The sequence below is a fragment of the Lampris incognitus genome, chromosome 6 (genome assembly GCF_029633865.1).
Source record: "Lampris incognitus isolate fLamInc1 chromosome 6, fLamInc1.hap2, whole genome shotgun sequence".
NCBI classification, from domain to species: domain Eukaryota; kingdom Metazoa; phylum Chordata; class Actinopteri; order Lampriformes; family Lampridae; genus Lampris; species Lampris incognitus.
The window spans coordinates 299,687-311,821 of NC_079216.1; the positions used below are offsets into that span (position 1 = coordinate 299,687).

At 43.2% G+C, this 12,135-nt stretch overlaps 1 protein-coding gene across 1 annotated transcript in view; it reads right to left on the bottom strand.

Annotated features, from left to right (window-relative positions):
• ambra1b (autophagy/beclin-1 regulator 1b) overlaps positions 1 to 12,135 on the bottom strand; it is a 133,171-nt gene that overhangs the window by 14,053 nt on the left and 106,983 nt on the right. Inside the window, exons 16-17 of the mRNA XM_056281843.1 lie at positions 2,323 to 2,427; positions 1,519 to 1,706 (exon numbers count right to left, since the gene is read on the bottom strand). Coding sequence (XP_056137818.1) covers positions 1,519 to 1,706; positions 2,323 to 2,427 — 293 coding nt within the window. The remainder of the gene's footprint in view (positions 1 to 1,518; positions 1,707 to 2,322; positions 2,428 to 12,135) is intronic.

The window sequence follows — 12,135 nt, forward strand, 5'->3', positions numbered from 1 at the left end:
TTTTTCTTTCCCTTTATATCTGTCCAAGCTGGAGAGTACTGCTAGCATCGTGTGTGGCTGCCGCTTCTCCCTCTCGTAGCCCCCCTTCCCATCCACCCCTGTATGTCTGTGTTATGTTCATCTGTCGTCTTGTTTCACCCCATTTATTGTAAAGCGACTTTGAGTACTAGAAAAGCGCTATACAAGATTGATTTATTATTATTATTATCTATGTGAAGAGGGAAAGATCACCCTGAACTTGGGGGGGGGGTGCCCTAAGAGTACATCTGTCTCCATCTTACAATGCTGTGATTGCAAACATTCCCAAATCCTCTGTGAATAGTACACATGGCCATTGAAACTCCATCCATCCATTCATCCATTATCCGAACCGCTTATCCTGATCTCAGGGTCGCGGGGATGCTGGAGCCTATTCCAGCAGTCATTGGGCGGCAGGCAGGGCGACACCCTGGACAGGCCGCCAGGCCATCACAGGGCCGATACACACACACATACACACACACACACATTCATTCCTACGGCCAATTCACCTGACTTACATGTCTTTGGACTGTGGGAGGAAACCGGAGCCCCCGGAGGAAACCCATGCAGACACGGGGAGAACATGCAAACTCCACACACAGGACGACCTGGAATGACCCACCAAGGTTGGATTACCCCGGGGCTCGAACCCAGGACCTTCTTGCTGTGAGGTGACCACACTAACCACTGCGCCACTATGCCGCCCCATTGAAACTCCAGTTAATAATAATAATAATCATCATTGCATTTATACAGCGCTTTTCTAGACACGCAAAGTGCTTCACATTGAAGGGGGTAACTCACCTCAGCCAACACCAATGTGTAACACCACCTGGGTGATGCATGGCAGCCATTTTGCGCCAGAACATTCACCACACATCAGCTTGAGGTGGAGAGGGAGGAATCATTGAGCCAATTAAATGGAGGATGATTGAGTGGCCAGATGGAGAGGTCACAACCATATTTGTATATGAAACTGGTCATTGGTTTGGGTGGTTATGCCACTGTATTGTTTATAAGGGTGGTGACACCTGCAGTCAGTTTCGACTGAAGGGGTTTTAGATGAGTGATTAAGTGATTCTCTCAAACATCGTGTCCAGATGAACTGATTCAACTTGGAGTACTATATTATGCATACAGTCAGTAGGACAGATCATAGTATGTAATCTGTACAGTGGTATATCCATGTGTACAGCAAATGAAAAAGATACAATTACAATAGAATTGTATGTGTACAGTCAGTAGGGAATATTTAAGAAATACAATATAGACGTGTACTATGTTAAGTCAGTAGGAAATAATAGAATTAATAGTTATCATAAAATGTTCAGAATCAGTAAGGATTATCAGATTAAATATGACTATAGTAGAATATTTTGTAGTCAGTAGGAACGCTTGGGAAATATGACAGTAGTATATTAGGTGTAGAATCAGTAAGGTCTATCAGAAAAACATCACAGGATGTTCCTATGAGATGTGGAGTTGAGCTGTCAGTACTCAGTGCAGTCTGGGAGCTGCTGGGCTCTGATAAATCCCTCTCTGTTTGTGTCTCTGCGTTCTGCAGCTGGACGATTGGCGTCTGAGTTCCTTGTGATGTCACTGAAGGGGTGGGATGTCGCGGCTGAAGACCAATGGCATTCATCAAACCCATATCTCTATCCAGCCTCCAGCCAGAACGATTTGGACTGAAAAACAATGAGTATACATTATTAGCTCATCTCCACTACCCAGAATTGTGATGTATTGGGGCATGCTCAGTTGACCTCAACAGACCCCAAATGGTTCTTGATCTGTTTCCATTGCATATTGAGCTAACAGGGCTGAGTTTATGGCCACTGTGATGCCACAGCAACAGATCACTACTTCTGTTGTCCATTATGCTACTACTAATTGCTAGCTAATTAGAACTAACAAAAGTTATGTCCAAATGTCAACATTGGTCCAAAGACTCATTTCAGTTATGTAAAGGTGTCACTTTATCAAATGTGTACTGGTCTGTAAAGTTGAACTTCAACAAGTTTGGTTACTGCTTTATTCTTGTGTCAACCACTGTTGACATCAACTGATGGACCAACCATGAGCATATATCACGCCTCATTAATAGTGTAATTGAGCCAGTACCAAAAGCCAAACCAGACTGCAATTTAGTATGGATGATTCCAAGAGCCAAGCAGGTTGGAGTGATGGAAATTAATAAGGAACTACGATTTTCATGGTCCGTCTCTATATCACCACTATAGTGGATATGAGGATAAAGAATACCAGGGCTGTTGAACTGGACAGGAAGACAAAGATTCTTACCCTGGTCTGTCAGAGCTGCGAGTGCGACTGGTTCCACTGTTATTTAGAGTGAATAAGGGCTCAGTGCTTGATTCGCCAGGGCTGTCTCCATCACTTCGATAAAACCTGTGACACAGGTCATCCATTCATTTTATTTCAAGCAGGAAGTCTTAGTGATAGATGAGCTTTTCTCTCTGGAACCACACAGCCAATGACCTTGTTAAAAACACTAATTGACCTGCTCCAATGGATTGTTTTCCTGCTTACAAAGAGGACTTTGATAATTACATCAGTAGCTTCACATTCAGGAGGGGGTGGGGAAGAAGCTGGGCATCTGTTGTCATGTACAGCTTTCTGGAGCTCACAAGACAAATCCAAAGCCAAGTGAATCACTAAATTTAGAAAGGGCTATTCGTGCCCACATTAAGCACTTCAACCAAAGCCAATTTAGCATTTCAGGAGGGTGCACAGCATTTAAAAGTATACAACAGGTGTTGATTTGCTCAAAATACTGATACTGCAACATTATTAACAACGACCGGGATTTCACTCCTACCTAAAATGACCATGGGCGGTCAACATGACTGCCGGTTTTTAAACTCTATATTGTGTCAAGATAAATATCCAGTTGAGATATTAATGCATTGCATATGTTAGTATGTCTGTTAGGAAACAACTGACACCAAAATTAACATTTAACAACTTTAATACTATTTTTCAAACAATTTAAAATGGCCGCTGTCCAACGCCTGTAAATACTGCAAAGCCTCTGTGGTAGTTATGGTGCGTCTGTAATCAGACATGTTGGACATAATCAAACATCAAGTTTAGACTAATTGTCTGCACTAGAGGATGCTAGTGTGTTTCTAGGACACAGCAATGAACTTCACACAGGAAATGATGCGAACAACACATGCCATAAATACTGACATGACACACACCATCACGTGCAAATTACGAGCGGACATTTTGATGGCTCATGGTCGTTTTAGGTAATGACTTTTTTTGTGCAATTGATCTAAACCTCATTTTAATACAAATATATGCAATTTTAGGAGAATTCAGGGAGCAGCAGGTCTGCATCTTTTTTTTCTACAAAGTTATTAAACATTGAAAATCCAAGCACGTTGTCATTCTAGTGTTAAAGATGAACTAGTAGCACTACTGAGCAAAGTGGGTTCCTGTACCAAGACAAAGATAATAAACACTGAATGATTTCAAGCACACAAATGCGATCACCCCCCCCCCCCCCAGGTAGACCCAGAACTCGCTGGAGGGACTACATGTCCAATCTGGCCTGGGAACGCCTCAGGATCCCCCAGGAGGAGCTGGAGGGCGTTGCTGGGGAGAGGGACGTCTGGAGTGCCCTACTTAGCTTGCTGCCACCGCGACCCGACCCCGGAGAATGAATGAATGAATGAATGAACAAAGGAGATCATAAGCGCACACCACAAGCACTGAGGTGTTAAGAGGGAGATACTAACTAGTTGACAAAATGCTAACTGGCTAGCCAAGTCTGACGGCAATTTCAGAGCTGTTAACATTTTGTTACCCTCAATCAAATCAATCTGATATACTCATGCAGTCCTCTGACAACATGAAAATGTGTCAACTGAAAACACCTGTATTGTGCCACCAAATAGGGGCACACAAAAGAATCGAAGCTGACAAAGTCAACCTTTCGACATTGCGGGCAAAGGGGAAAATCGATCTTTACCCTACTAAGACAAAGAAATGGAAGTACAGTGGAAACCGCTTATGGTGATCACATCCATCCATGCTGATATGATCATTGTAAGCAGCTGATAACTTTTAAGATACGTCACGTTTCTATAGTTATTAAATAAGTGCCTCCACATCTGGTGGTGTTAATGAAATAAAAAAAAACACTTCTATGCACCCAATGCATTGCCTTTGTGCACTGCTTGTTGACACCTTTGTCCCATCAGACTTGAACCTAGTGTTTTGGCACTTACTTGCGTTGTTGTCTCCTGACTAGATCCTTGCTTGTGTTGTTGTCTCATGACTAGATCCTTACTTGTGTTGTCCCCTCCTGACTAGATCCTTACTTGTGCTGTTGTGGCCTGACTAGATCCTTACTTGTGTTGTTGTCTCCTGACTAATCCTTGCTTGTGTTGTTGTCCCGATTAGATCCTCACTTGTGTTGTTGTCTCCTGACTAGATCCTTGCTTTTGTTGTTGTCCAGTCTAGATCCTAAATTTTGTTGTTGTCGTCTCTTGACTAGATCCTTACTTCTGTTGCTGTCCCGACTAGATCTTTACTTGTGTTGTTGTCCCGATTAGATCTTACTTGTGTTGTTGTGTCCTGACTATATCCTTGATTGTGCTGTTGTGTTCTGACTAGATCCTTACTTGTGTTGTTGTTTCCTGCCTAGATCCTTACTTGTGTTGTTGTCTCCTGACTAGATCCTTACTTGCGCTGTTGTCTCATTACATTACATTACAGTCATTTAGCCGACCGACGCTTTTATCCAAAGCGACTTACAATAAGTGCATTTAATGTAGGAAATCATGAGAACTACTATTCATCAGAGGTCATAAGTGCATCTAAACAAGCATCTAAGAGCAAAACCAGTGCTAAAGTAAAAGTGCAAGAAAGAGATTTTCTTTTTAAATGAGTGAATACAATAAGTGGTAAGAACAAGTAACAGGGTAGTAGCTCTTGAAGAGGTGAGTTTTCAACCTGCGCCGAAAGATGGGCAGCGCCTCCGCTGTCCTGACATCAGTGGGGAGTTCATTCCACCACTGTGGGGCCAGGACAGAAAAGAGCCGTGACCAGGTCGATCGGCAGCAAGGGCGTCTGAGCGACGGGGCAACCAGGTGTCCCGAGGCAGCAGAGCGAAGTGGTCAGGCAGGGGTGTAGGGCTTGACCATGGCCTGGAGATAGGAAGGAGCTGTTCCTTTCACTGCCCTGTAGGCTAGCACCAGAGTCTTAAACTGGATGCGAGCAGCTACTGGGAGCCAGTGTAGGGACATCAGAAGGGGAGTTGTGTGGGAGAACTTAGGGCAGTTGAACACCAGACGAGCTGCAGCTTTCTGAACAAGCTCCAGAGGTCTGATGGCTGACACTGGGGCGCCAGCAAGGAGGGAGTTGCCGTAGTCCAGCCGGGAGATGACCAGAGCCTGGATGAGCACCTGTGCCGTCTCGTCAGTGAGGAATGGGCGAATCCTCCTGATGTTATAGAGGAGAAATCTGCAGGAGCGAGCAACCGATGCAACGTTTGCAGCAAATGACAGTTGGTCGTCCAGGATCACACCCAGATTCCTCACAGTCCGAGTTGGCGTCACCACGGTGTTGTCAATGGTGATGGTCAGGTCTCGGTGTGGGCAACCTTTCCCCAGGAGGAAAGGACAAGATCAGCTGGGTGTCATCGGCATAACAATGGTAAGAGAAGTCATGCGAGCGAATAACAGAACCCAGGGATGTCGTGTACAGGGAGAAAAGGAGAGGACCCAGAACTGAACTCTGTGGAACACCTGTAGTCAGTCTGCGAGGCTCCGACACTGATCCCCTCCATGTCACCTGGTAGGAGCAACCTGTCAGGTAGGTTGCAAACATTGAGAGTGCAGAGCCTGTGACATCCATCCCCTGGAGGGTAGGGAGGAGGATGTGGTGGTTCACTGTGTTGAACGCAGCTGACAGCTCCAGGAGTATCAGGACAGAGGAGAGAGTGTTTGCTCTTGCAGAGTGCAGCGATTCTGTCACTGCAAGGAGGGCCATCTCTGTCGAGTGACCCACCCTGAACCCAGACTGGTTGGGGTCCAGGAGGTTGTTCTGGTGGAGGTACAAAGAAAGTTGGTTAAAGACAGCACGTTTGAAAGTTTTGGATAGAAAGGGTAGAAGGGAAACTGGTCTGTAGTTTTTGACGTCAGAGGGGTTAAGTGATGGTTTCTTGAGAAGGGGGGTGACTCTAGCAGTCTTGAAGGCAGATGGAAAGCATCCTGCCTGGAGGGAGGTGTTGATGAGGTGGGTTAGAAAGGGAAGGAGTTCAGGTGCTATAGACTGAAGAAGAGGGGAGGGGACCGGGTCAAGGGAACATGTGGTGGGGCGACTGGATGTGATGAGGTTTAGAACCTCGTCGGGGGAGAGGGGAGCGAGGTGGGATAGGGTGGGACATGGAGAGGTGAGGGAGGGTGCAGAGGGTGGGATAGTGCAAGCAGCACTAACCGGGTGGTGAGAAAAGGAGGATCTGATGTCGTTTACCTTCTTGTCAAAGAAGTTAGCGAAGTCATCAGGGAGAAGGGAGGAAGTAGGAGGAGGAGGTGGGGGTTGAAGAAGTGTAGAGAAGGTTTCAAAGAGTTGCTTAGGATTAGCGGCAGAGGATAGGATTTTAGAGCGATAGAAGCCAGCCTTAGCAGCAGAAAAGGAGGAGGAGAAAGTGGAAAGAAGAGACTGGAAGTTGAGAAGGTCCTTTAGGAGTTTGCCTTTTCTCCATTTGCGCTCTGCCACTCTCAGGCTCCGTCTGTCAGTACGTACTGAGTCAGTCAGCCAAGGGGCAGGTGGAGTTGGGTGTGCAGGCCTGGAAGTGAGGGGAAAGAGATTGTCCAGAGAAGAGGAGAGGGTAGAGAGAAGATCAGTCGCAGTGTCAGGGGGTAGGAGAGAGAAAGATTCAGGTGTAGGGAGGATAAAGGTAACAGAGAAAGAAAGATCAGTGGCGGAGAGAGAGCGGAGGTGTCTACAGGTGGAAACCATGTGGGTAGGGGAAGGGGCTGAGAGAGGAAAAGAGAGGGAGAGAGAGTAGGACATAAAATAGTGGTCAGAGAGCTGGAGGTGAGTAAGAGAGATTTGATTTAGGACAGTGTCTAGTAAAGATAAGGTCCAGCTGGTTGCTGGCCTTGTGGGTAGGAGGAGAGGGTGAGAGGTGAAGGTCAAAGGAGGAGAGGAAAGAGAGAAGAGGATCTAGCTTGTTAGCATGGATGTTGAAGTCACCGAGAAGGATAAGTGCAGAGTCATCAAAAGGGAAGTGCGAGACAAGTGTGTCAAGCTCCTCCAGAAACTCACCAAGGGGGCCTGGTGGGCGGCACACAACCACAATGGTGAGTTTGACTGGATAAGAGACAGTAACAGTATGAAATTCAAAAGAGGGCGGAGGTTTCCTGACTAGATCCTTGCTTGTGTTGTTGTTGCCTGACTAGATCCTTACTTGAGTTGTTGCCTCCGACTAGAGCCTCGCTTGTGTTGTTGTGTCCTGACTAGATCCTTGCTTGTGTTGTTGTCTCCTGACTAGATCCTTACTTGTGTTGTCTCCTGATTAGATCCTTGCTTGTGTTGTTTTGTTCTTGACTAGATCCTTACTTGCACTGTTGTCTCCTGACTAGATCCTTACTTGTGTTGTTGCCTCCGACTAGAGCCTCGCTTGTGTCGTTGTGTCCTGACTAGATCCTTGCTTGTGTTGTTGTTTTCCTGACTAGATCTTTACTTGTGTTGTTATGTCCTGACTAGATCCTTACTTGTATTGTTGTGTCTTGACTAGAGCCTTGCTTGTGTTGTTGTGCAGTGTTGTAGTACTCGAGTCCGACTCGAGTCCTGATTTTCTGGACTGGTGACTCGACTTGGATTTGAGCACTGACGACTCAGACTTGGACTCGAACACTGGGGACTCGAGACTCGACTTGTAGTCGAGTCACTAAACCTCGAGTCCAACACTGGTGTGTGCACATGCTTGCGAGTCCATTTGTTTGGCTACTGTGTCACAAAGTAAATACACTCCCTTTGAAATGACAGCCGTGTCATTTTTGTTTAATGTAGACTTTTTTATTTGTATGTCAGCTTTTTTACAGTGCCAGAGTGGAGCACTGGAGCCTATCTTAGAACCCGACTCAGACTCAATCTTGACTCGGACTCAGACTCAAGTAATGGGGACTCAACTCAGACTCTTCATTGGGGACTCAGATTTGGACTCGGACTTGAACACTGGGGACTTGAGACTCGACTCGGACTCAAGGTTTAGTGACTCGACTACAACACTGTTGTTGTGTCTTCACTAGATCCTTACTTATGTTGTTGTGTCCTGACTAGATCCTTGCATGTGTTGTTGTGTCCTGACTAGATCCTCACTTGTGTTGTTGCATCCTGACTACAGCCCTGCTTGTTTTGTGTCCTGACGAGATCCTTGCTTGTGTTGTTGTGTCCTGACTAGATCCTCACTTGTGTTGTTGCGTCCTGACTACAGCCCTGCTTGTTTTGTGTCCTGACGAGATCCTTGCTTGTGTTGTTGTGTCCTGACTAGATCCTTACTTGTGTTGTTGTGTCCTCACCAGATCCTTGGTTGTGTTGTTGTGTCCTGACTAGATCTTTGCTTGTGCTATATGGAGCTCTCTCCCACAAGACATTCACAACACTGACTCTCTTTCAACCTTCACATCCCATCTCAAAACGCACCTTCTCAAACTAGCATATTCAGTCTGATCCACTCTTCATTGAGTTTTGTGCAGATGAGGATTTTATACTTATCTGTTGTGTTAACTTTTATTGTCTACCCTGCTTTGTTTTGATTTGATGCTGTCTGATACAGTGCTGCTGGTTTTTTTACTGTGTTCTGCAAGGTGTCCTTGAGTGCCCTGAAAGGCGCCCACAAATAACATGTATTATTACTATTGTTATTGTTATTATCGTTATTATTATCAACTCTTTGATGTACGTCGCTTTGGATAAAAGCATCTGCTAAATGAAATTGTAACATTGTAACAATGTAATCCAACAGACAACTTCTGCATTTGACTGGATTTAGAAACAGTAGCCTACCGTCAGCTATGGTACTGTAAAACTATCAAACAGGAAATAAAAAAAAAACTAAAGGTTACAGTAACATTGCTAAAGCTTTGCTCCACACACCAAGTCTTGAGTTTTTGATCAGAAGATTTTGCACACTAAAAGCGACCTTACATTTCGCACATTAAGTTTACACACTAACTCTGAAAAAGTCTTCTTTTCATAAGAGTTTTTGGAGCCGTTTTAATTTTCTGCATTTTTTCACATCACAATCTCACAGTGCACGGTGCACACTTTTCCAATGGCATAACATGGTGTGTTTCTGTGTCCCGACTGTAGACATACTGTCGGCCACTGATCAGCATCAACTGAATTTCTATAACTGCTCCTCTTCTATTTAATGTGTGGTTCAAGTATCAAAATGGGCCACTGAGATCCTGAAGTAAGTTTTGAAGTGATCAGGATGGTTCATGTATCAGTTTAAGTACATTCTGAAGTGATCAGGATGGTTCATGTATCAGTTTAAGTACATTCTGAAGTGATCAGGATGGTTCATGTATCAGTTTAAGTACATTCTGAAGTGATCAGGATGGTTCATGTATCAGTTTAAGTACATTCTGAAGCGATCATGATGGTTCACGTGTCAGGTAGAGTACATTTTGAAGCGATCAGGAAAGTTCATGTATCAGTTTACGTACATTGAAGCGATCAGGATTGTTCATCTATCAATTTATGTACATTCTGAAGTGATCAGGATGGTTCATTTATCAGTTTAAATACATTCTGAATTGATCAGGATAGTTCATGTATCAATTTAAGTACATCCTGAAGCAATCAGGATGGTTCACGTATCAGTTTAAGTACATTTTGAAGCGATCAGGAAGGTTCATGTATCAGTTTAAGTACATTTTGAAGCGATCAGGATAGTTCGTGTGTCGGTTTAGTTACATTCTGAAGTGATCAGGATAGTTCATGTATTAGCTTAAGTACATTGTGAAGCAATCAGGATGGTTCATGTATCAGTTTAAGTACATTCTGATGCGATCAGGATGATTCATGTATCAGTTTAAAAACATTCTGAAGCGATCAGGATGATTCATGCATCAGTTTAAGTACATTTTGAAGCAATCAGGATGGTTCATGTATCAGTTTAAGTACATTCTGAAGCGATCAGGATGGGTCGTGTCAGTTAAGAGTACATTTTGAAGTAATCAGGATAATTCATGTATCAGTTTACGTACATTCTGAAGTGATCAGGATGGTTCATTTATCAGTTTAAGTACATTCTGAATTGATCAGGATAGTTCATGTATCAATTTAAGTACATCCTGAAGCAATCAGGATGGTTCACGTATCAGTTTAAGTACATTTTGAAGCGATCAGGAAGGTTCATGTATCAGTTAAAGTACATTTTGAAGCGATCAGGATAGTTCGTGTGTCGGTTTAGTTACATTCTGAAGTGATCAGGATAGTTCATGTATTAGCTTAAGTACATTGTGAAGCAATCAGGATGGTTCATGTATCAGTTTAAGTACATTCTGATGCGATCAGGATGATTCATGTATCAGTTTAAAAACATTCTGAAGCGATCAGGATGATTCATGCATCAGTTTAAGTACATTTTGAAGCAATCAGGATGGTTCATGTATCAGTTTAAGTACATTCTGAAGCGATCAGGATGGGTCGTGTCAGTTAAGAGTACATTTTGAAGTAATCAGGATAATTCATGTATCAGTTTACGTACATTCTGAAGGGATCAGGATGGTTCACGTGTTACTTAGAGTACATTTTGAAGCGATCAAGATAGTTCATGTATCAGTTTAAGTACATTCTGAAGTGATCAGCATGGTTCATGTATCAGTTTAAGTACATTCTGAAGTGATCAGCATGGTTCATGTATCAGTTTAAGTACATTCTGAAGTGATCAGGATGGTTCACGTATCAGTTTAAGTACATTTTGAAGCAATCAGGTATCAGTTTAGGTACATTCTGATGCGATCAGGATGGTTCATGTATCAGTTTAAGTACATTTGAAGTGCTCAGGAAGGTTCATGTATCAGTTTAAGTACATTTTGAAGCAATCAGGATGGTTCATGTATCAGTTTAAGTACATTTTGAAGCAATCAGGATCGTTCATGTATCAGTTTAAGAACATCCTGAAGCAATCAGGATGGTTCACATATCAGTTTAAGTACATTTTGAAGGGATCAGGTATCAGTTTAGGTACATTCTGATGCGATCAGGATGGCTCATGTATCAGTTTAAGTACATTTGAAGTGCTCAGGAAGGTTCATGTATCAGTTAAGTACATTTTAAAGCAATAAGGATGGTTCCTGTATCAGTTTAAGTACATTTTGAAGCAATCAGGATTGTACATGTATCAGTTAAAGTACATTCTGAAGCAATCAGGATGGTTCACGTATCAGTTTAAATACATTTTGAATGGATCAGGTATCAGTTTAGGTACATTCTGATGCGATCAGGATGGTTAATGTATCAGTTTAAGTACATTCTGAAGCGATCAGGATGGTTCATGTATCAGTTTAAGTACATTCTGAGGTGATCAGGATGGTTCACGTATCAGTTTAAGTACATTTTGAATCAATCAGGTATCAGTTTAGGTACATTCTGATGCGATCAGGATGGTTCATGTATCAGTTTAAGTACATTTGAAGTGCTCAGGAAGGTTCATGTATCAGTTTAAGTACATTCTGATGCGATCAGGATGGTTCATGTATCAGTTTAAGTACATTCTGAAGCGATCAGGATGGTTCATGTATCAGTTTAAGTACATTCTGAAGTGATCAGGATGGTTCACGTATCAGTTTAAGTACATTTTGAAGCAATCAGGTATCAGTTTAGGTACATTCTGATGCAATCAGGATGGTTCATGTATGAGTTTAAGTACATTTGAAGTGCTCAGGAAGGTTCATGTATCAGTTTAAGTACATTTTGAAGCGATCAGGAAGGTTCATGTATCAGTTTAAGTACATTTTGAAGCGATCAGGATAGTTCATGTGTCGGTTTAAGTACATTCTGAAGCGATCAGGATGATTCATGTATCAGTTTCAGTACATTTTGAAGCAATCAGGATAATTCATG